The following is a 26,688-nucleotide window of genomic DNA, read 5'->3' as shown; positions in this document are numbered from 1 at the left end:
AAATATATAAATTAAGTCACGTATAATTTCCCTTTAAATTCACAATTTTTAAAAGGGAATCGATTTATAATTACCAAATTAAGAAAGAAACATATGCGAGGTTAACAAACACAATGATATTTTGATTCGGTAATAAAGAATCTTCAACTATATAAAAAGAAAATATAAAATAATTTGGATAATTTTCGAAAAAATCTTTAATACCGAGAGAAGTCGTATATACCAGTAAATATCGGATTTAAATTCAGGAAAAACTTTTATTATTTTCGACATCGCCGAGTGGAGAATGACCGTGGGAGTCGAATGACTGAATGGCTCGACTATACTATCATCTTACACGTTCTTGTTAGCGATAACAGAGAAGTTTCTTTGCAATCTGTAAAGCGAATCGACTAAAATAATATCCTAAATGTTTACTCGCAATTTCCATAAATGTTGTTATTGCCAAATGTCAGTATAGTAACGTCATTAAATCGGATTGTCGCAGAAATCCTCGACTGGATATCATCCTTACTTGTTTTCTCTAGCAGTTTCTTTTTTTAGCATAATCGATTTAAAACAGCATGTATTAAAATTAACTAAATAAAACTTTTATTTTGAAATGTTTTGATGCGAAAACATTTATGTATAAGATCAACGTATAAGAGAATGGTTCATTTAAACTGAGCTTGAACAAGATAGAGCTGTCGTCGTTTTCTTTCTTGTCCTTTCGTGTTTTCTCAACGGGAATTACTGCTACAAAAACGTTGAAAATCTTTCAGAAAGCCTTTGGTAACGATTGTCTATCAAAAACAATAGTTTTCGAGTGGTACAAGATGTTTGAGGAAGGCAGAGAATGCGTTGAAGACGAACCACGCTCTGATAGAGTGATGAACTTCAACTGATGAACAACACGTCGCATTGTTCGATTTGGTTCCTAATAATTGTCATTTAACAATTAAGGACATTATTGAACGTGTTCCAGTATCATTTGGATCTTGTCAAGTAATTTTGAAAGATAATTTGGCGCGTCGAATGCGTGAATGGCGCTCGAAAGGCGAAGCAAGACCGAAAAGACCACGTCAGTCAGTCACAAATCAGGGTCGTGTTGACTATTTTCTTTCATTGTCGTAGTATTGTGTATCACAAATTCCTTCCGACTGGCCAAGACGTCGACAAAGATTATTATTTGAGTGTTTTTCATCGTTTGCATGAAGCAATTCGTATTGAATGACGTAATTTGCGGCGAGAAAACTCGAAGATTTTGCATACAATGCTCTCGTTGTTGGTTAATTTTTGGCAGAATAAAATTTAAGGAATACGGTTCCGCATACGTCGTATTCACCTGACGTGGAATCGCGTGACTTTTTTCTGTTTCCTCGACTAAAATTTCCCGATTTGTGATCAGGGTTCTAACCGATTAATGCCATAAAACAAAATTTGCTGCGAGTCCTGAAGGGGTTTCAACGAAAACGTCGGCTTAAGTTCATTGGAGTGGGAAGAGATTACTTTGAAGGGAAGGAAATAAATTTTGATGGATAAATTCAAATCTTGCGTTTTATTAAACTATTAACAATACCTTTTGATAACCTGGGTATTATACTTCTTCAGTAAACAATCGGGTATAAATTAAAGGTTTTTATTATAATTATTGATGATAAAATAGAACAAGAAGTAAAGACTACATTTAAAATCACTCTCTAGCATTTTTAAAAACTCTTTCCGGCCTGTGGGCACTAAGACGGCCTTTTTTTAAAAGCAAACCCATTATGGGTTCGGCCTGGTGGCTTGGGAGGGGGCCTACGTATCCAGACAGATCATCTCAAAAAATTCTGAGGTTTTTGACCCGTTTTTTCCGGATTCGATCCCGGCTATCTGGTTGCCTTACCCATCCGGTTGCCTTACCCAGTATCTAATAACATGCAGAATATCTCAGAAAATACGAGAATTAGACATTGTATTCGAGTGAATAAATTAATTTAACTTGTTTGCTGCTGCACACATGGCATCCTCTGGAATATTGCCACGGCCTGTTTTCATATTATAAGTCCTCATTACGCCCTGACAAAAAATAACCACACAGAAGAAATTAGCAAAATTATAGTTAATGCTAAAAGTTTTATTATTCCTGGATGGCAACAGTGGACTTCATAAAAATTAAAATATACATGGATAGTATCAATACATTTTTATTACCACAGCACCTAATTAATTTATATCGTCAATTTTCAAAGTGAACTTGGCTTGGTAGTGATTGGGACTCAAACCCAAGATGAACTGAATAAAAGGCCCTATTAATGCTCGCAGGACGGAAAGAGTAGAAAAAAAAGTACGCAAGGCAAAGAAAAACACTTCTAGTGATCGAAAAAAGTAAAAATCTTAGTTGTATGTGATAGCGAATTACCGTTGAAATGCAAAAGCCTAAATAACAACTGTCACTTTTAAAGACTGATTAGTTAAATGGGAGATTAATTTGAAACAAAAGATTGTTTTGTTGATAGACAATTGTACAGCATATTCGTGAGTTAATAATATATCATTAAAAACATTAAAATACTATTTTTCTGCGAATATGACACCACTAATTCGATCAAGCGATTACGGTGTCATATCTAATTTAAAGGCAATACTACAGAAGTGAAACGTATGCAGGAAATTTTTAAGATAATAGTCAAAGATGAACCAATATGACTTTTATTGCTAAAAAATCTCCCAACTTGACGCACTACTCCTTTTGGCAGTAGATCAAAAGTATCTGGCAATTAAATAGTTGAAAATTTTTTTAAAAAGGGTGGTTTCTTATAACAGTAATAATAATAATAATAATAGGCGCGAAGTCACCTGAAATGAAGTTGTGTGCGTTGAAGAAGAAATCGTAACACTCCAGAAGACACGTCGAAAGAAAAGTTTAAAAACATTGACAATTGGCAAGGAAATTCCAGTGTCTGCTACAATAACATCATCAGAAGGTTACCAAATAGTTACTGAAGAAGACACTAGACAATTATCTGATGAAATTGAAGAAAATCAATATGAAGATAGTCTAGATACCCAATAGATACCCAGCGAATACTTCCTTGCGTACAAATGTCGAGTTTCATAAACATTATGAATATGAACGTTTGATCAATGAAATATTGCCATAAAAGGCTAACAAATAATACTAAATGTACTACTGAAGTGATTATTATTACAATTAGTATACTTTACAGTTAATTATTAAATTTAATTCTAAACATTTTAAATTATATGATCCTGTATGAATAAAAAGGAAGGAAATGCTAATAAGCATAAGGTAGAAGCATAAGCATTTCTTCTGTTTGGTATGAATAATGATTACCTTGTACTTCTGAGCAAATGCTTTTGGTAAACGAATGAAAGGTTCTCGATGTGCAGGTTAATCTTGTCCCTATGTTCTCTTTTATTAACTGTATTCAATTTCATATTGAATATATTCAATCGTACGCATGTTGGCCTTTGTTAACCCCATCAAGCTCTCGACAATCCTATACGTTGGAACACATTAATTGAACGAGTTAAACAAGATGGTGCATCATCACCAAGTGTTCGACACTTCTCATTGCCACATTTCGCGACAGACAGATATTTTGTCATTGCGATTGCCCAGTTGGAGTTTTTCTTGTGGGAGTATGTCAAGGGCAGAGCCAATTCAACATGATTACCCGACATTGAGACATTGAAAAGGAGGATAATAGATGCTACTGCTTCTCTCTCTGCAGAGATGTCGGGGAAAGCTTGGAAAATAATTGAATATCGGTTAGATGTACTCCGGGTCACAAATGGTGGTTATCTTATATGGAAGTTTATTAACACATCAAAAAACTTTATATCCTTATATTCTGTTCGTTATACTTGTAACAGTTGCTGTTTAATAAATTTTTTTAACACGAAAAAGCCTTTATGCCATTCTATATGTCAAATAGATCCAAATTAAATAATTCTAATCAAAATTATATTGTTCATAAAAGCGGAAAGTAATGCGTATTTAATACAAGAGATCGTTACAATCGTGCCAGTATTATAGGAGAACGTTCTGATTTGGTTTCGTACATCGATGATAGACGGACAGAAATTATTATTGTTAACATTTAAATAGAGAATAATACATACTGCAGAAATCCTGGATTTCTTTTATCACCCATATATTTATAAATTACAGTAAAACAAACATTTTCCATACTTTAATGTTCACAAAAACCAAAAAGTAAACCTTCAATTGCGAATAAAATGCAACTATAGAGAAATATTTATCATTACGTGTTCTTCCTGTAGAGAAACTAAAACAGAAAATTCCTAGCACTTTCATATTTCTAAATTCCAATCTCTCTAAACTCAAATTGATATCTTTTCATCAACAAAACAGAATGACCTCAATTCTACTTCGTTACGAGGGTAACGTATATCACGAAATCGTATTTATTATATCAAATTATTCAATTTTCTTCGATTTTAAAGTATATCTTTTGCTATTTTTTCCCTTCTAAGACTTGTTCTACGTAGTCTAAAGTTCATTTTATTAATTTAATTCTTTATAATAATGCATAATTAATTTAAGAATAGATCTCAGTTTTGACTTCAAAATTTGTCTAAACTTTTTTCGGTTAGATTTACTTATGGTATACAAAATGGCGGCTCGTCTCTGATTCCGGCAAACAGAAGATACATGAAAAAACAACAAAATCCGAACTCTTAAATAACTTTATAATTAAATAAATAGAGTATTTATAGAAGCAAAATTTAATTAATCCTATTTATTAATTTAAATAAATAAAGGAACATTTTAATAAAAATTTATGATGTAATTATAAAATAATAATTAATATAAGAGAAAAGCAATTAATAAAGAGCAATGAAATTACTGAAATGAAAATGATAAATAGGTTGCTAAATCTAATAAAATTAAACAAAAATTTTGTTTTTAAATTTCTTAATGTAGTAAAAGTTTGCGTATTCACGTTTTTCACATAAATCTTATATATTTTTCAGTATATAAATAAATATGAACCAAAGTATGTCGTGTGGAAAAGTCCTATGTAAGGCTCTATTACTGCCAAATATAGGCATCTCCGTAATTGAAGTAAACTAGAATCTAGAAGTAGAGAAGATGAATTCTTGCTGACTTCGATGATTTCTCCTTTCTAACCTTTGTCTGATAAGTTTGCTCTCGTTCATCTCATACGTTCCAGTATAGTTCCCATCTTCTTGCTTTCGACCATCCTTATTTATTTATTCAATTTTCCAGTTGTGCTGATAGTAAAAGATACGAAGTTTCGAAGTTTGCTCGTTCTCGACTCTAACGAAATTCGTGTTATAAGGAAACTCTGACAAATGCTAATAAATATGTTACTTAGTTGTATAGGACTGATTAGATCTCACTTGTCAGTAAAGTTTCTCTCGTTCACAAACTTCTACTAAATAATTTGATAGTCTGTTTGACATCTGGCTCCTCTGTCATTCATATATCTCCAATTGTCTCCACAGGATCAATGTGACGAGGAACTGATTTCTCATAGCCCAATTCTGCAGGTTGAGTTATATAAAGAGTTGAGAGACTTTAGGTTTAAATCAGGATAGCACTGTGATAAGTTTAAGGATAGAATAGCAAAGTTTCAGGAAGTAAGAATAAGACTTATATCAAACTATTTAAGAGCCTTTTTAAACTTTGAAACACTGCTATTCTGTCTTGAATTGAAAACATTGCCAATTTATCTTTCATATTTTTCTTTGTTCTGTTGTTTGTTCTGTCGTAATACAAAACAAAGAAAAAGTTAGTAATATTACTGTAAACCATAATGTACGAAAACATTTTGAATGTTACAAAATACTGTATTGAATGCGATGTTAAATAGGAACTTCTTAAGAAATTGGACTGAAGAGGAGGGGGAAAAAAAGATCGCTTCTTATATGAAAGAGTATGACTTCCGAAAAACACTATAACATAAGTTTTATTGAATATTTAGTACATACATACTAAATATTCAATAAAACTTATAATCGTGAATTACGTCACGACTATAGATCAGCAACGTCATTTCCAAAGTACAGTATGATAAAATGTGGTGTCGAGAGGTATGGTTTTGAAAGATTAAGACACAAATCAATGATTCGTGTCTTAATCATGTAATTTTTTATTGATAACAAGTTATACCCCACTAGATTATAATGCACACAGTCCGAGGGAGATATTCATAGAGATTGTGATACACAAATGTGAACAATATACAGAACTCGAGATAAATATAAACACCTTTGCAAAATAAGCATTACAAACAGACTAGGTAAATTAAACGGTTGTTAACAAATTGTCAATAACACAACTAAAATGGCAAACGGGTTATGTAAGTATTATAAAAAAGTATGAAGATGTTTGCTTATTTTAATTATAAATTGGTTTTTTAAGTTACATAAATATAGACATACCAAGCGTATTTTCGAGGGAAAAAATGACAAAAAATCATGAAACATTAGTATTAATATTCGGTTAAACGTCCGTTTTTTATTTATTTACTAATTGAAATATTCAGCTGGACATACTCTGAACAAGATTCTGTAAAGTCTTCGTATCCATCACAGGCGTGGAGAATTGAGATTTAAGGTGTTCAACTGATGTAAAAGAATGATTATCTGCTTATACCATTCTGAGAATTATCGGATCGACGACTGGAAAGCATTCTGACCAATCAGAACCTCAATCTCGTTATTATAGTCACAATACATGCCAGTGTACTACGACTAGAATACACGCTTGCATTATCTTGATAAAATATAAAAGGGATGTGATAGTGTCGTTTTCTACTTAATAATAAAATATTTAAAATAATTTATCATCAAGTTTGAATTTTACAAAATAAATAAATTTTGATAAAATATTTGAATTATTAAATATTAAGTATTTTCAAACAAACCTTAAACAAATTCCTAGTTGATACATTTTCAATGAATTTTAAAATACATCAAGCAGAAATTTTTATAGTGAAAATACTTAATTTAATTAAAATTCTTTTTATTAATGTATAGAAAGATTGCTATCTTAAGATATAAAACTAGGAACGAAGCAGGAGTTTTTTTTCTTAATGAAACTCCTGCTTCGTTAGAAGCAGGAGTTTTCCACTCGTGGAGACGAGTGGCTTCATCTACTGTACGTCATGGTGTATTGATGAGTATGTGTGTGTGTGTCTAAAGAGATCACGACTGGTCATAATATTAGAAATGAAATTAACTTTTTTTTATGTCAGAACGTCTATCGTAAAGCTCTGCATACAATCCATGAAATCTCAGATAATACTTTTTAATAAATAATTAATAGATATAACTTAACATTAACCAGCCATTATTATTAGGTTTATTACTAGTCAATTTTTCTATAATAAAAACATAGTAATTTTTTTTTTGGTCCAGCTAAAGAAAATATTTCAAAATTATTATAAAATTGTTTCTAAATAAAATATAAATTTAATTACTTAACCAGCAATTATTTATTATGACATCGTCACAATGTCGGGCTGCAATTTTTAAATTTAAAATATATACTCTCCACCTGAAATTAGTAGTGTCTTACCCTTGTATTGTACACATCATACTTTTCCGTTAGCAATGGAGTCGTGCCGATCATCTAACTCCTTTCAGGGAAAAATTTTTGAATTGAAATAACATGACTTTCGATCCAAATAGGTCGTTCGTGTATAGTTTATCGGGCCTCCTGCCATTAATGCTTTCATATCTGGTCTCAGCTTTCATCTAACTCTATTCTCGCAATTAAGGAAAGCCAGACGGATGACAATGGATATTTATAGGTCTACAATTTTTTTCAAATTGTAAATATAATGGCCAGGATTATAATAAAATATTAAAAACATTGACAAATTAGGAGAAACAATAAATGTCTTCATATTCTGTCCTTTTTCAATATTTCAGGAACACAAGTCTTTACAGCAGAGTCGATCTTAGGTTTACAGCATTCGTCTCGATATGTATAATGAGACGAATGAGTAGCCTCAAATATAAGGTCAACTCTGCCATAAAGAATACACGCTTGAGATATTGAATGACTTTGGATGCTCACCACAGCTATATAACTCAGTGAGGTTTTACTATATATGAAGCGAAATACAGTGGGTGATCGGTTAACGAACATAATCCGTTCCAAGACTGTTCGCTATCCGAATTGTTCGTTAATCGGTTATCGATTTACCATAGGTTTCTATGGGAATTTGATTAATTCGTTCTGGAAACCCCCAAAAATAAAAAAAATATATACTTTTTTACTACGTTTATTTATATGTAATAATAAAAATACATATATACACAGTCTTGCCTTTTTTTTAGTCATGTTTTTCACGTTTGTGGTTGTTAAAGAATCTGTCTAATGTCGATTGCTTTTCTTTCTTCTTCAGAATCTTTCAGAAGTAATTAATAGCATTGTAATTGTAGACATCCCCAATCCAAACCTCGACCTGGTTTGGATGCCATTCTAAGACCGTTGTTCTGACATCCTTCCACTTCTTCAAAAGATGTTTAAATTAATAGCAGATGTCGGCATTAATCCTCCTTTTTAGATAAAATTGAACTGTGGCCTACTGTAGACCTGTTCAAGCCATACTGCCCAGCAACATCAGACATCATCTGCCCACTCTCTACCTTTGCTATTAAACAATCACCTTTTGAAAATAAAAACCCCACTCTCGCAAATACTATAAAAGAATTGTTTCTGTGAAAAAAAATAAAAGGCTGAAATTACAAGGGAGAGTTTCAAAGTTCAGAATATGAATATCACAATCTGATCAGTATATACCGGGTTGAGTGTCGATGCTGACGTCTCCCATACTCCAAAAAGTTTCGAATTGTTGCCCGAAGACAAGGGAAGATCAATCGGTATTCATTATTTTATGTCTCTTCTTCATGTATTCGTTCTGTGAGGTGTTCGTTGTCCGAACATAAGAATCTTTCGCGAAAGCGTTCGCTATCTGATTTGTTCGTTAACCGATCACCCACTGCATAAAAGTAATGTAGTATTGAATCTGTATTTATAAAAACTGAATGCTTAGTTTCGGAACGTAAACGTTCAATATTTCCTTGGTATTGTCAGCAATTTACAAACGAGATTTTTATTTCTATAGTAAAGAAATACATACGTTTCTTTAAAATCCAAATAACACTTTGTGAACAGATGAATTTAGAAATAAAATAATACAAATTTTGTTTGATCAAATCAAATGATATTACTTTGCTGGCATAATTCTTCACATACTGTAGATGAATTTCACGTCTTTTGTTAACTCAAGAATTTTTACTAAAATATTAAAAGTATTTTTTCAGAATTTTTTCTTTCTATCTCAATCGTCATTCTGTTTTTTTGAAAATTTAGTAATTTGCTAGAATTGAACAGAACTTTAGAAATTATTTAGAAATTATTCCATCAAACAAATGCTATTATGCATTTCAGACGTGGCTGTTCGGAGTAAAGGCGAGTAATTAAGAGATTCATCGATTAAACTATGAATAAGTATAAAATTCGTTAGGAAAGGATAAACAAAATACAATTATACAACGTATCAATAATTAAATTTAATTAATATTATAGATAAATGTATTAAATATTTGATATAATATATATTAATTTAATAACTTTTTAAATACAAAAAAAGAAAATGAATTTAGAATATATTTATTAATTAATATTTTTTATTTACTTACTTTTTATATATTCGGGGTGATTTCATATTTAATTACTTAGAAAAAATTAAAACTAAACTTTCCTCGAATATTATTTTATATAAATTAATTCAAAAAGTAAGCGAATAAAAAATAATTAATTAATAAATGTATTCTAAATTCATTCTTTTTTATTTAAAAAATTATAAATGTATATAAAGTATAAAAATTAAATTTGACTTTCTTGATTAAAAATATTTTATTTAATACTAAATAAACTTCGTTTGGATATAATTAATTCATTAAGTGACATATTTCCACTTCAAATATATTTAGTGATTCAGTAATTTCATTTTATTTTCTCATGTATTCGTATCATTTTTTTTTAAATTAAAATGAAATCACTTTTGGATCTGTTACACCATCAACAAAATTATAACATATTCTAATCATATTAATCTTATGACATCGAACATTTCGTTATGTTTTAATGAGAAAGATTAATTACCTCCTTAGTCAACGACGTATGAGTTCAATTAGAGAAATAATGATTAAATTATCTTGCTCATAAAAATGACAGAAGTACCGTAATTCACGAATTTTAGTGATAAACAAAAAATAATTGAATTGATTTACTTATAACCGAACACCAAAAAATTTAGTGTATAACACAATCTGACACGTCACAATTATAATTAAGTGTTAGAACACTATTGTTTAAAAACGCGTATACACGTGAAAAACTAAAAAATTCGACCCTTCAATATGACTTTGAGTTGTAAGAAGGACGAAATTGTGAGTATTGTGACGAAATTGTGAGTACTGTGACGGAATTGTGAGTATTGTGACGAAATTGTGAGTATGTGACGAAATTGTGAGTACTGTGACGGAATTGTGAGTATTGTGACGAAATTGTGAGTACTGTGACGGAATTGTGAGTATTGTGACGAAATTGTGAGTACTGTGACGGAATTGTGAGTAATGTGACGAAATTGTGAGTACTGTGACGAAATTGTGAGTACTGTGACGGAATTGTGAGTACTGTGACGGAATTGTGAGTACTGTGATGAAATTTTTTACTATTTTGTTTTACTAAAAAGTAAAAGTGAATTCAAACTGAATTATCGTCCTGCTTTTAATAGCATTACCTCGTAATTTAAGAGTTTGATTTTTTTTTTCGTTTAGAATGTAAAAGATAAAATTGGTATTTGAAAATGAAAATTTAATAAACTTCACCAATTTTAAAAATTAAATTCACTTTGCAAATAATTTTTTGTTTGTTTAATTTATGTTAATCTTCTTAATTTAAGAAGATTAACATAAATGTAAAAATGTACATGAAAATGAGCAGAATTATATATTAACTGAAAATATTTTAATTTCGAATGGAACGTTTTAAAAGTATAATTATTTAAATTAATTATATTAATTTTATTATATTGAATTTTTTAACAAGGAGTTTTCATCTAACAATGTACAAATGTTTTAATTAAATAAATTATTTATTTATTAATAATTAAACAGATAATTTAAAATGATATTTACCGCATTCTGGTAGAGGAAGATTAATTATTAAGTTAGTGTCGTTATGTTCTACGCAAGTCAGTTTATTACCATAACGTCCAAATATATTCTTCGTCTTTTCTCGGTTCAAATTGTTCTTTATCCATGCGACACTACAATTACACACCAATGGATTGGAATCTATTGTTCTGAAAGAATAAAAGTAACTTAATAAATCAGAACTTTTGGCATTTAAAATAATTCCATCTTTTACAAAGCAATTAATTTTTGAATTAAAAAATAGAAATAATTAACAGAAAAATTTTCTTTAATGACAGGCATAAATTATTCAGTGTATAATTACTTTTAAACGTCAGGTGCTTAAGTAGATTTTCAAATGAGAAGTAATACTTAAATTTAAATGTTGATAGCATAGCAAAACTAAATATTTAAATCAATATAAAATATTCTTTACGACGACCAAAATTATTTATAAATAAACGTTTTCGAGACCTTTCATTTCATTCTCAATCATTCAAACTGTCGTGATCACATAAAATTCTTTTTTTAGAATAATATATTGAAAAAAACAAGACGTTCTACAGTTATTCATTCGAAAAAAATGTTCCATATACTTAAAAATAATCGTATTATTATCAACATTTTTAATGAAACTTCTTTTTTCATACGTTCAATAAAACTATAGCATTATCGTTATTAGAACGGTATGTTCCATACTAAACATATAAACCTACAAACAGTTGTTCCATAGCTTTCATGTTTAGTATTTTATCTTTTCTATACAACAATCCTATTTCTTTCCACAACGTTTATACATATTTATAACATGCTTCTTCGGCAAGACTTGCCAACAAATTTCCTTTCGAACAATTTTTTTCCCCTACGTTGCGTTAATCTTATATCTAAATTTATGTAATTTAGGCTTTTGTAATATATTATTTTCTTTCTGCTGAATACATTATAATCACAATACACAGACTCCAAAGCATAATTTAATTAGGATTGACTCTGTATTGTTCTTAATCGTATTACATAAATTGTTTAAAACTACTTTCCTTCCTCCAATTTCCCTCATATATCTTAAGTGTTCTGTCTATTTCCAAGTAATCTATTATCAACCTTGCTTCTCTATCGTGTTCCACACTACTAATAAGCTTCTAAATCTTAAGTCATATTTTTTTTTTTTATTGTTTTCTTCTACCCACTTTCTTATAATTCCACTATTATTCCGGCATTATTACTCTAACAAATTACTTTTCAAAAAATTAATCAGACTTTATAAATATTGCATTTAGTCACAATACTTATACTCTGTTATATTCTCTAATTTCCGTTGATTGTTATTATTTTACCACTCTAATCTTTAGATTTTCAGCTTAGAAACGATTGTGTCTTCTGTATTCTATAAATACTAGTAATGATTTAATCTTTAATCTTCATCCTAATATCAAATTTACCTTTCAAATTAAGTTCACATCATTTCTATTAACATTCTCAAGAAGTTTTTCAATACGATCTATCCTTAAACATTGCAGATGACCTATTTTGTATTTCAACAAATATATAATTTTTGATATATTTGTCTGGTGGAATAGCTATCTACTGTCAGCATTCTTCAAGCAGTCTATAAAATCCAGTGGTTAATGTAATTGCTACGTAACGATTTCATACAACCGTCTCTTTGTGAAATAGATTGTAAAAAATCCAGCAACGAGTTGTTTAACTTTCCCGGAAACTTTTAAAACTGCGTGTGGCGCCATCTGTTATGATATTTCATTAAAACATTTTTACTTTATTAATTATTATAAAATATCAAAAAGCTTAATTTTGACGGTAGGGATGAATTTTATAAAAAATTGTAAATGCTAATAAGGAGTAAAATCGTTATTAACTCCGACCCTACTCGAGTTATGACACACGATCCCTTCTATCTCCCATCCCCTCGACCTTTAACCACTAAAATTTAATAGCATCAATTCCTCTATTACACAAACCTCCTTGCAAAATTTCAGAAATTTTCGACGAAAAGAAGGAAAGTTATTAAGCTTCAAAGAGGGTGAACGAAATCGTGCCACACGCAAACATCCATACATACAAAAAAGAAAACTTAGTGATTAGTGATTGGCCATGATATTTTTAATAAAGAAAAATATATTCTCTAAAATCAATAAGAAGAAAGAGATTGAAGTTTCAATCGTATCGAGAAATGAATCTGTAAAAAAATTTTTTTAGATAAAATGAATTTAATTTTTCTGTTGTGAAAATATATTTTAAACAATTTACATTGAAGCAGCACAAAGAGAAGAATTTAAAATAAGGTGTTAAATAATTTAAAGGTTGAAGGAACGTAACTTCTTTTGAGTAGAAGTAAAAAAATTTGAACTTTGAAAATTTATTTGCAGAAAAAGATTGGTAGATGAGAGAGAGAAATCTAACATTATAACAAGACAGGTCTATTGAAGCGTGATATCTATTGTATTTTTTCTTTTACTTATGTAAAAAGTCTTAGATTCGGTAGTTCAATCGTTTTTGTTTTTTATTTTATCAATGCAGCCATTGATTCTTTTTCCAGCTTAATGATGTTTATATTTACGAAGTCTTTTTGAAATAAATGATGAAAATTTAAATTTCTATAAGTTTTTGTTCAAATTTTAACTTATTCGAATATTTTTCTGTATTATAATTTTTAATTTGGAATAAATTTTTTACTATTTGGACTAGTATGGCTTGACAGAAATCTTAAATTCTCTTATGTCATTCCTGACTGGATCGATGCAGAGAGAGAAAAAATTGCTTTAAAAATTAATGTGCAGTGAAATAATAAATGATGATTCATTTTAACATTAGAAAATTTATATTCAAAATTTAAGCTATCGGAATCTAATCAAATTGATTGCTCTATGTATGGCATATTGCACAGGCTAGTTCTTCGATTAAATATAAACCGAGGAATCTCCTGGCATTTCTTTTTTTCGGAGATTCTATAGTACAAAATATTAATAATTATGTGCTTAGTTAATATTCACAATAATAATTCTTTTAATAATCATATATAAAGTTAGTTTTTGGTAACTTTTTAACCTCGCTTAACGAGCATAATTCGTTCCAGAATCTTACTCGTAACGCGAAACATTCGTTAAGCGAAACAATTTTTTCCCATATAAATTAATGTAAAATACGATAATGTGCTCCATGGAGAAAAATTACTCAAATATTTTATGTATAATGTTTATTCAAAGAAAATTATAAAAAATATGCATTGTTAAGGAGCGCGAATTATCTATTTTTGTAGCGCGGAATGAACCAATCTGGAATGCGAATTTGATTTGCAGAAAACAAAAAAAATCGAAATAATTAGTTTATTATTTATGATGCAGTACATATCTAATTATTCTTTACTAGAAAGCTGTCTGGAAACATTTTTTTTGCCTATGCTTCAAAATTTGGTGAAAATGCGACACAGCATTATCATTAAATAAATTCGTAGCGCTCATAGCCATTGCCTTATTAGGATGATGCTTCTCAATGTACAGTACGATGCAACAGTTTTCCATCCTTTCAGCATTTCTCTTATTGCGCCAGAAGATTGTTGCTTTGCTGTTACCTCCTCTGACAAACTCTCCTCCACAACTTCTTGCTGTGAAACACAATGCAACTCCATAAGCTCTTCGGTGGTCAGCTCTTGGCTGTGCTCTTCCACAAGCTCATCGATATCATTGTTATCCACCTCCAGTTCCATGATCTTGGCCAAAGACACAATCTCGTTGACTACAGACTCCACAGGTACTGTCTAAAACCCCTCAAAGTCACATTCGACAACGCTCTCCGGCCAAAGCTTCTTCCAAGCAGAAGTGAGGGTTCTCTTGGTAACTAACACCTTCCATGTCTTTTCGATCATCTTGAGGCAGGCAACAATGAGGAAGCGATATTTCCAAAACTTTCTGAAAGTGATATTGGTCCCTTCAGTCACCTCAAAACAACGCTCGAAAAGTGCTTTACTGTAGAACTTCTTAAAGTTATAAATAACCTGCTGGTCCATAGGCTGGAGTAACGGTGTGGTGTTGGGAGGCAGAAAGTGGATTTTGATAAATTTAAATTCTTCAAAGAGGTCATCATGTAGGCCTGGAGGATGGGCAGGAGCATTGTCCATAACAAGCAAGACATGGAGTGACAGATTTATCTCAAGCAAATATTTTTTCACAGAAGGGCCAAACAATTTCGTTGATCCGATCAGTAAAAAGGTCACGTGTCACCCAAGCCTTGTTATTGGACCTCCACATCACATTTAGCGTGCTCTTCTGAACTTTACACTTCTTGAAGAAACTCGTGGAGTTTCTGAATGGTAAACAAGCAGCGGTTTAATTTTCAAATCGCTGTTTGCATTGGCACAAAATAGCGGTGTGAGAAGCTCTTTCATTGGTATGTGGCCGGGTAATGCATTCTCCTCTGCTGTTATATGGGATCGCTTCGACATCTTTTTCCAGAAGAGACCCGTTTCGTCACAATTAAAAACCTGTTGTGGCAGGTAACTCACAGAATCTACGAGCTTCTTGAAGTAGCCGATGAAGTTCTCTTCTGCCTTTGTGTCGGGACTTTTTACTTCACCATGCCTTCGTCATGGATAACGGTTCTTCTCTTAAACTTCTCGAACCACCACGGCTTCCCTTAAATACTTCTTCTTCGACCTTTGATGATCCTGGCGTCTTGTTAACGAACGATGTTCACACAAATGATGTTCTCGTTAATAGTGTCGCATTGAAATTGCTTTTCGTTTATCCGTATGAGAAGCAGCCTTTCAACATCGTAACCGTTGCGTAGATATTCTTGCCACTCCCTTTGAAGCATCTATTTCCTTGTTCTTTAGTGCAAATCGTTGATGTATGTGCTTGCTAGATCAGCCACGCTCACACCTCGTTCTGGCTTTTCAATGATTTTACATTTCATTTCTATGGTTATTTTTATTTTCTTGTGGTTGTTTTCTTGCGACTTCTTCTTCGGATTCATCTTTGCAAAGGTAATTAAACTTTCCACAAAAAGCCACAAATAATGTCTGATAAACACGCCAAACGATATGCCAAATTCTTGGGCTACGTAAAGGCTATAATTAAATATTAGAAATTAATTAATTTGACTGAAGGTAAGCAGTTATGCTGCCATCTCGTATTAAATTTAATAATTATAAATAAAATAATTTTTAATTTAGACATTTCTGGAATTTAATTTAGAATCGGTCAGTAAATTTAATACGAGATGGCAGCATAACTTCCTACCTCTAGTCAAATTAATTAATTTCTAATATTTAATTATAGCCTTTACGTAGCCCAAGATTTTGGCATATTGTTTGGCGTATTTATTATATAACGGGCTATAGTTGTTGATGTTTATATGTAATATGTCTGAACACAAGTTTGGAAAAATATGCTATTACAAGAGACAATAAGATGCAAGCGGAACGAGTGCTAAACACAGACCGTTGTAGCATGCTCACAATCACGGGACTTCCCCTCTCCTGGTCACTCGTTATGCGAAACGTCGCTCGTTAAGCGAGCCATTTTTACAATTTGTCGTGCTCGTTAAGCGATTTTCCATTGTATTTATTGTTTTTTATATTGTTAGCCATACCGGCGAAAATGGATCCAACTCTTCAATTTCCATTTAACTATACATTATGTTAAAGTCATTGTGTCTTCTTATATTGTAATTACAACGTTCCACTTCTATGTCGTTTGTATTTTAAATTTGATGCTTATACTGTATATGACAAAATTAATAGTAAACGGCATTAAAATATTGTAAAAAATATCAAAGAAAATTTAGAAAAAGTTTGGCAAACGTTATCTGAATGAATTTTTTGGCATTAGTTCAATTTGGATCAGTCTTATATAAAAATTTCTTACTTTAAAACGAAAATACTTACGATGATATTTATATTTATAAATTAATTTTTGATTCGTTTCTTCTCTTAGATATTTTTAAATAAATTAAATATATTATATGTATGTTTAAAGGAGATATTAAAAACATATTTACAATTTCATTAAAGGCAATCCTTGAATCAACTGCCATGGTAATACTGATAATTTGTTTTCCATAAAATTTCTGTAAATATATATATATAAAATTGATAAATACAGTATGAAACAATACGTAAACAAACAAAGAGAAAATTTATATATATTTTAGTAAATTAATTTGTAATACGTACATTTGTCTTAATTTCCAAGTTGACCTAAAGGCATTCGGGAATATGTAACTTAAGCTACAGTTTTTAACTGTCCTAAAATTACCGAAACAAATTAAATTGTTCTATTAATATACATTTTAAGTTAATTAATATAATGAATTTAATTCGAAAATATGCAATAAATGAGAGATTTAACTTACAACGTTTCTATATTAGGATAAACTTGTAGCTGTTTCCCGTCGAGGAATTTAAACATTGATTGATTCTCGATGATCCTAAATATTAAAGAATTTTTTAATTTTATTAAAAGTTTAGTAAAAATATATTACAAATTATAATAAATTTATATTAATTTTTAATTAATAAGAGGCCCAGTAATGTCATGTTTCGAAAACAATTTAATCAAAAAGAATATTAGAAAAAAATTATATAGTTTTCTTACTAATAGCTACTTATATTAGTCACCTATGGTTCCAAGATGGCGGCTCGTCTCTGATTCCAGCAAATAGAAGAAAGGAAACAGTGGGGATGCACGTTCTAACCTAACCTAACCTATTCTAATAGGTGGCCATAATTATTACCAATAAAATTATTAGAATAGGTTAGGTTAGAACGTGCGTCCCCACCGTTTCCTTGCTGGAATCAGACGAACCGCCATCTTGGAACCATAGGTAACATTAACCGCATTTTTTACGATGAAGGATTAATACAGTATTAACTTTCTCAACTTTTTTTATATGTTTAAAGAAGAAGGCTTTTTAGGATGTAACTCATAACAAAGCAGATTCTAATACAACTTTCTGTTGATCGGGTTTTAGATTTTAATTTGGAAAAATTACGAGGGGATATTTCAAATCTTCTCGACTTCCATACTTGAATTGCACTTACTACATTGCATCAACTTGCAGTAGCGATCATTGCGATTGCTAGTCTCTTTCTTTGTGATTTTTAGCTTATTTTAGTTACGTTTAATTCTAGTTACGACCTTTAAAACGATGCAAATATATTAAGTGAAAACACCAGTCCAACAATTAATGTATGTTCAATTTTAGTTTCTAGCAGTTCGTAGCGATAATTATGTATAACTTAATATCTACCAAACATGAGAAATATGTAATTAGTAAATAATAAGTAGTAATCAGTAACGTACAGACTTATAATAATTAGTAGTAATCCGGTATATGATTTATTATTTGAATTTGATTGATCCGGATAAAACGTTAATGCGGCAAGGCTTTCCAGCAAGACATTAATCTGGCAACCAAAGATCTGCTGGAAATTCGGCAGTTGATCTAAGAAACTATAACTTTTATAACACAATTTATTTTATTATAATGATTTTATAAATCTTTGCAGAAAATAGAATATTTCAGAAATTTTCGACAAAAAGAATAGGGTTATTTAGCTTTAAAGATGGTCAACAAAATCGTGCTAACAAACACAGACAATAATATCCACAAACACAGAAAAACACCCAAATTCTTTGTATTTCTCGACGTTTCAAAGTCTTCTGAGTCCAAAAATGTAAAAATCTTAAGTGGAAGGGTCATTTTTTGACCGATCGCCATGCTTTTCTTCTCATAAGTAACAGCCTGGAGAGTGAGAAATAAAAAAATAAAATAAGAAAAACTTTTGATAATGTGAAGATTTTTGAAACCTATTATGAAAATTTGCCACGCTTTACACTATTTTTCATCCATAATTACGTGTTTCTCCCTGTTTTTGCGTCAATGACATCATCAAAAATGTGCGCAAATCTTATGTACGAGTACAATTCTCTGAGTAACAGAAGCTATTTAGATATATTTGGATCATTTCAGAGAGAAACAACAGTAAAATGAATTTAAAAAAAAAAACATTAATATTTATCGAAAATATTGTTAATTATATTTAAATTTTATCCGAAACATGGTATGGATAACATTTATCCATATTCAATAAAAGTCACTCGATTTTATAAAACAGAATGAAAAGTTTCTTTATAGTCGATGCCAATGGAGACGATTGCCCAATTCACCCTACACTTTTGCATTAATAAACAACTCCTGTCACTTTCGAAACTAAATTTCGTGTAATATTCTTACTTCGTTCTATGATCAAAGTAAGAATATTACACGAAACCTTCGTTCTACGAATAGATAAGGTTATTTTGTCTCGCTGTTTCCACCACACCGCTCCATAATTCCCGATTTGAAATTGTAAAATACTGTGGATAAAACACGTGAATTAATATTTATTTTGTGAAAACAACAAAGTTTTTCTAGACAAAAATGTCTTTATATACAAGTATTATTTCATTGTCATTTGGGTTTATTGAATTTTACAGAACCTTATAAGAACTACTTAAAATAGAAAAATATAAAAACTATTACGTACAAAATTTTACATGAAATAATTCGTAAAAATGTGTAGACGAAACATTTCAATTTAAATATCTATTTAAACGAATAAAACTGAAAATTTAAAAAGAAATTTCTCAAAATATAAAGCGAATATTATATAAACAAAATTGTATGAAATTATACAAATAGTTACAACAGTTAAGTGTTAAATGCAACATTAGCATTGACATTTAGTCGAATCTAATCCTTGTATCTGAATTCGAAACATAAATTTAAAGCTAAATTATCCTTTAACACATTTATTGGGGCATATCAAGCATAAGGAATTAATTCGGATCATTTTCACTTTAACAATTCGTTGTGATATTCTATTCTTCACGTATTTTCCATTCGTAACGTAATTAATTTCTGTATATCTGGAGAAAATACATAGAGATTTCCATACAAGTTAATATAATAAAGAAGATTACTCTTAGTCTGGATGATGCAGTATTTTGGCGATTCTCTTGACAAATAATTAGAAAAATTCATCATCAAAAGTTATCAAGAATCCAGCTTCATTTTTTTAATAACTGAAGATTTTTTGAAACTTTTACAAATTTTAATCGCAGTGGAATTTATTCCTCTGAGAAACGTTTCGGATGAGAAGAACTAAGTAAATTATTGATGAACAGCAGCAATAGGTGTTTATAATTAACTGGATTTTTATTTTACAACAACGTCATTATTGCTTGTTAAACATAACACGTGCCACAATAAATATCTTTCCAGTTGTGATATATTTACACTACGTTTGTTGACGACATGTATCGTGTCTTCACGACATAATACGATAGATCCTTCAACGGGGGACAAATCATAAATGTAAGAAGCAAGGTTCCAGTAGCTTAAGTACAGTACACAAAGAAGCTTTTCAACAATAGCAAAATATAGTTCGAAGAAGAAAATTGCTTATACACAGTATATATATAAAACATGAAAAGAATTTTATCAAAAGTAATAGGTGATATTGAAAAGTTTCTAATACATTTGTGAAAAAGCAATAAAATGTAATAAGTACGATTATAGTAAGTCATAGAAGTCGAAGCACTATTTATGAAAAAGCACTATTTATTACACTACTAAAATAATATATATATTTTTAAATTTTATTATGAAGTTAACTTTAAGTTTAATCTTTTAAAACATTACAATAATAAAGACTATTTTAATTCTACATTTGACACTGTTTAAAGTACGAATATTGTAATTTTGTATATGTGTAGGAAAAGAAAGATCCATATCATCGACTTTAACGATGATAATAATTGATAATTTAGTAACGAAAAAAGTATTACAGCATTATCCTGCAGACTACCATTCCAATATTAAAATCTTCAAGCTTTCTCTCTTCTTTGTTTACTTTTCATTTTTAAGTAGGCCCTACTTGATCCAAACTCGGCCGTTCCTACAGTTCCTTTGGTCTCTGAAGAACTATTTTCAACTATTTCCATACTTCATGTGGTCAGTCAAGCTAGTTGTGATCTCACTTTCGGTGTCTCACTTCATATCGGTCGTGTCGTTTTCTTGAGTGCCACTTCTGAATCGCTATTAAATCACCAACTTTGTTAACGCTCGTGTTTTCCCAGGATGATCATCAGCGTAAGCCAACTTTTCTGTAGTAGAGTCCTCATCTCTGTTATCCGCGGTTTAATTATTTCCACCTTTCTATCCAACCATTCATTCGAACTCGCAGTTCTTTCACGGGAAATTCCCCTCTCAAGGCGCTCTTGAAGTTCAAGCTTTTTTTCTTACGTCGCCACCTTTAGCTAACTTAAAACGTCATAAATTTTCTCTCTTTCCTCCGTAGTCGTAACTTCTTTTCCTTCACGTCTTCTGTATCTATCTGGATTCTCCTCTCGCCTTTCGACGGCCTTCCAATGTCTAAAGATCGTCTGCTGGCAGTGTCGCTCCACAATTTAGGTAGGGAAAGTATGAAGTATTTTCTACTTAGGATAACACTAAGTAGAAATTTCAGAGGAATTGCGAGTCTATCCTAGTAGGATGGTTCACAGTTCCTCTGAAATACCTTCGTCTTGTTCTCCGTTCAGTTCAAATGCTAGCAACTGTAATAACGAAGCACTCGCCCCTCTTTACTATAAATCTTCAGTTGTATGTGGAAAGAGATCCAGACTATCACTTTAGCGATAATAGTAATTGAAAAATTTAATAACGAAAAAAGTATTAGATCATCATCCTGCACGCCACCATCCCAATCACACGAACCACATACTCTGCGCCCATTTTCTCTCTTTTCTTTTAAATGCTTTAAAACAGAAGATGCATGGAAGCATTATCTGTTGCGTTACTTTTGAACACTTCTCTATATAGAAATTTGGTTAATGTTACCCATGGCTCCAAGATGGCGGCTCGTCCGATTCCAGCAAGGAAACAGCGGGGACACACGTTCTAACCTAGCCTAACCTAACCCGTTCTAATAATTTTGTTGGTAATAATTATGGTAATTTATTAGAATAGATTAGGTTAGGTTAGAACGTGCGTCTCCACTGTTTCCTTGCTGGAATCAGAGACGAGCCGCCATCATGGAACCATAGGTAACATTAACCAGAAATTTATATTTGTTTGGTTTAATTAGACGTGATTCATTTGAGTTAATAAGATTAATTTACTATGCTTTGTGAGTTTATATCAGTAAATAAAAACACAATATAGTAATTTGATCAACAATAAAATGACAATACGAGGCCCCAGAAAAAGAATCAATAATTTCATTATATTTTTCTAATCTGACATTTAGTCAAATCCTAAAATTTAACTACATTTTATCAATATTATTAACTTTACTGTATTAAATTGTTCTGAAATTAAGTAAATACCATTTTGAAAATAACGAATTTTTTGTTATCAAAATCACATTAGTTTGTTTCTAAATTGTTCGTTTAAGTTGAATACAGAATCGATTATGAATTCGAGTAGACAATTGTTAAACTACTCAACTTGGTATTTCATATATATATATATATATATAATATCATATATATATATATCAATCAATATCTCGCTATCGATCAAGATTTTATACGAAGAAATACTTCTATGTAATATGTATATCGTATATCATGGTCAAATTACGCATATAAAATATTAAATTAAATCCTAGAAAGGCTGGAAAATAATTTAGATAAAATATATTTCAAATTTCATTAATGTTATATGTAGAAAAATATTAGTCATGTTGATAATACAGTATTTTATTAAATATTTGGATCTAATTTAATATTATATATATACGATTTTAATGGAGAAAGCCTGGGCCAAAATAATTTATTAACAAATGTTTCAATAGAGTGATATTAATTGTTCTCATCTTCTCCCAAAGAGGACAAATTTCTTCTTCTTATCATCTCTTACATACAATTATCTAAAAGGTATTACTATTACCATTAGTATTATTATTAAATTAACGCCTTCATCTTCAATATTAAAAAAGTTTTTCTTAACTTTTCATTAATTTATATCCTTCTGTTGAAAAAAACTTCAATTTACAGAAAGATTTTTTATTAGAGAAATCACATGTCATGAACTCTTTTACAATTGATATGAAAATAAATTATGTAAATTTTCATCAATATTTTAAAAATAAAAGCAGGTAGTAATTTACAATTACAACTGAAAAAAAAACGTTAAATAGTGTTTAAAACGTTTTACTTGTGTGTTTATTATAAGCACTGAAGTTCGTTATAAAAATAATCAGCGTGTATATCAGTGGAGTAACTAAGATTTCGCTCTAGGGTGATCTGGTAAAATGATCTAAAAGGTACAATCGGAATAAAGGAAAAATAAGTGTCGTTTATATACCCGTCAGACAAATGTTCTAAATTGTTGCTGAAAACTTCGAGAATAAACTCGATATCCGAACTATGACCTTTGTTTTAGAACGATAAAAATCCAGTGTAGTGTAACTAAGTGATTGATAACCGAGCATTTATTTATTTTTTTATTATAATAAGAAATGAAATAATTGATTGATATTGAATTATTCATTAATAAAATTTAATTTTTGATTTATTGTTTAAGATGAATTTTGTTTTAGTTTAAATTTTATTTCTAAAGCCTCTGAGGGAGTCCAATACACACATCACCCTCATAAGAAGGCACAGGTGTGCATTAATAGTTAGAGTTACTTCTCTATATCCAAGTGTTCCTATTATCCAATTCTCTGTGCAGTATATCTAATTCGCTATTTATCTTTTCTCTGTTTTATTGGATTTACTAAGCAAGCAGTCTTTTTAATTTATTATCTATCCGGAGCATAACACACACACACATATATATATAAGGGTTTTCAGAAATGTTTGGTCAAATTTCACAGCCTTACAGACAGCCATTATGTTTATCTTTGGTTTAATTAGCGAGTTATTAAGCGTTGAAATGTAGTCACGTCATTTCCGTTTTTTAAAGTCTAACTATGTAATTTATCAGTAATTAATTAAAAAAAATTATGATTCCTAAACGAATTTAAACAGCTCATTTTTAATTTATCTCTTCTAATTTAATTTAAGTAATTAATCCAGCCAAGAATACCTTTGCAGATGTTCATCAACGTCTTCGAGAAACGGGGACACTTTCAATAGTCACTATTGATAGAGGAAGAGAAAGAACCGCAAAATCACCTGATATGGAGGATCGAGTTATTGTTAGAATGATCCTAGTACAAGTACAAGACAAATAGCTAGCACTCATTCAAGTGTATGGCGTATTCTTCGTGAATACCAATTGTATCCATACCATTTACAATCTTACTCCTGAAAAGTTTTCAACGTTGTCTGCGAAAGAGTATTAATTCTCGTTTTCTAAGGAATATGCTTTTTACACATGAAGCAACTATTGATGCTAATGTATCAGTAGTATTGTTTTATTTTAGACTTGAAACATCGGAAATGGTGCCACTACGCTTCGAAGCTTAATCACTCTATAAGTAAGCTTCAGATTTAAAAGAAAACGACTTTTTTACTTAGGGTTTCCCCTCTATATGGCTATGAAATTTGGCTAAATATTTCTAAAACGTCTTGTGTAATTGTTTCAAGTTGGATTTGCTTTTGTTTAATGCCAATAGATTATTTCTTCTTACGACGTTTTAAATAATCATCCCCAGATCTACAGCTGAAAGACCTCAATAGTTTCGGACTATTCATATCTGTATATAAATTTTAATACGAACAATCATTACTTTAACGATGTTACTCTTTCCAGAAAGTTAAAGATACTACAGATAACTTCATTATTCTTCTTATGAATATGCAAACTATTCTAAGATCAACTCGTTAGTTCTTAACTAAATTATACATAATTATCTATTCTGAAATTTAAGCATTTTAAGTGTTTATAACTCTTATTGTTTTCTCTAGCAACATCGAACTCTGTCAAAGTGGAAAAAAATCATTTAAATTTTAAATACTAGCTGCAATCCAAGGGTAGTGCATTGCACAAAACGATTTATCAGATAAATTACGTGCCAAATTTAATAGTTTTACACACTCGAAATATATTATTTTGGTCAAATGTTTTGGCATTTTGTAAAGGAAACAAATTTGAAAATATTGAACAGGTTTATCAATACTTAAAATATAGTTTATACGTATTTATAAAAATACGTATAAAAGTTTTTGTTAAAAAAGCCAAGAATAATATTTTCTTTAACGTTGTACGATCGATCAAATTAATAATAAAGAATACGTTCAATTATCATTCGACTGAATATCACTCGTGTCTTCAACGAGTGAACGTTTAATTAAACTTCACTTGATTCGAAATATGTTAACAACTCGAAGTGTAAAATGTTTTATTTATCCAATGCTTTATTATTAAATTATTTATATTCACCTATTTTAAGAAAAATGTTTCTGTCAAGATATTTCCTCAATCGAAAAGCATATTAAAGTAATCTAATCGAGGAAATACGATATACGACTATTGTAATTGTAATTAGACTTCTCCAATGCAATTGTTATATTAACAATATTAAATATTATTAATATATTTTATTCTTTTTATATAATAGAAAAGACGTTTAAAAAATAACTTTTCGAATCATTTTATCTATTCTCGTTGACGGGACGATGAAAAGTGGATATTTCACTTAGGTATGACGTCAGCGATATATCTGGAACGTGAATGACAGAAGAAAGAGATTTTTCTCATTCCACATCCACATTTTATAATCTACATTACAAACTTAATGTGATATAAAGTTTTATTTAATTTAAATTAACAAAAATTCACACGATAAAACGTTCTTTCGAATGTAAGATTAAAGATTTCTTTCTTACAATTTAATTATATAAATCGATAAGAAATTTCGATAGAAACTAGAGAACATGTTTCCATTATTTCCTCCAACATTCTATAACTTCTTTGGAATTTTTCGTATGCGTGATTCTAATACAAAGTAACAATTATATTTGTTTATAGCTTATCTTTTTATGTAAAGATTTTAAATAAGAAATTCTTTACATTTTGTTAACAATGTTAAATCTATCTTGAGTAATTTAAACTGTATAAAACTTAAACGTAATCAGGGACGTCCACACAAAAAGGGGGCAAAGTTGGAGACAAATAATTATTTTGGAAATTTTTCACCAGTAGAATATATAATACAGTGCTAGTCGAGGGTGTAAGGTTACATATCTCAATCATTTTTAAGATTATAATTTGTGGAATTTTTCACTTCATTCCAGGGGAGGGTAAGGGTCTTGTTTGACCCCCCCTCCTCTATGACGTACTTGAGTGTAATTATAATTAATAAATGAAACCGAATACGCGACGTTCGCTAAATTGTTCACAATCTGTATTATATTAGCTAACCGATAATTAAATTTAAAAATAGTGAATGAAAGTATATGATTAATCATACGTTTTACTATAAATCTATTTATTAACACTTGGAATACATTTTTTAGTATCGTAATTATAGTAATGTTCGTGCTA

At 30.1% G+C, this 26,688-nt stretch overlaps 1 protein-coding gene across 2 annotated transcripts in view; it reads right to left on the bottom strand.

The window, feature by feature from the left end:
* Window positions 1–26,688, bottom strand: part of LOC136990108 (NT-3 growth factor receptor-like) — a 99,063-nt gene that overhangs the window by 11,130 nt on the left and 61,245 nt on the right. The window contains exons 2-5 of one of the 2 annotated variants that reach the window (XM_067288464.1): window positions 17,560–17,634; window positions 17,381–17,452; window positions 17,206–17,274; window positions 11,197–11,363 (exon numbers count right to left, since the gene is read on the bottom strand). In XM_067288464.1, the coding sequence (XP_067144565.1) occupies window positions 11,197–11,363; window positions 17,206–17,274; window positions 17,381–17,452; window positions 17,560–17,634 (383 nt within the window). The remainder of the gene's footprint in view (window positions 1–11,196; window positions 11,364–17,205; window positions 17,275–17,380; window positions 17,453–17,559; window positions 17,635–26,688) is intronic. The other variant, XM_067288465.1, reaches the window with a different exon arrangement.

Source organism: Centruroides vittatus, unplaced genomic scaffold (genome assembly GCF_030686945.1).
Source record: "Centruroides vittatus isolate TY-2023 unplaced genomic scaffold, ASM3068694v2 scaffold_861, whole genome shotgun sequence".
In the NCBI taxonomy this organism is placed as follows: Eukaryota; Metazoa; Arthropoda; class Arachnida; order Scorpiones; family Buthidae; genus Centruroides; species Centruroides vittatus.
The sequence above is the reverse complement of the archived record's forward strand: the minus strand, read 5'-3'. Positions and strand labels throughout refer to the sequence as shown.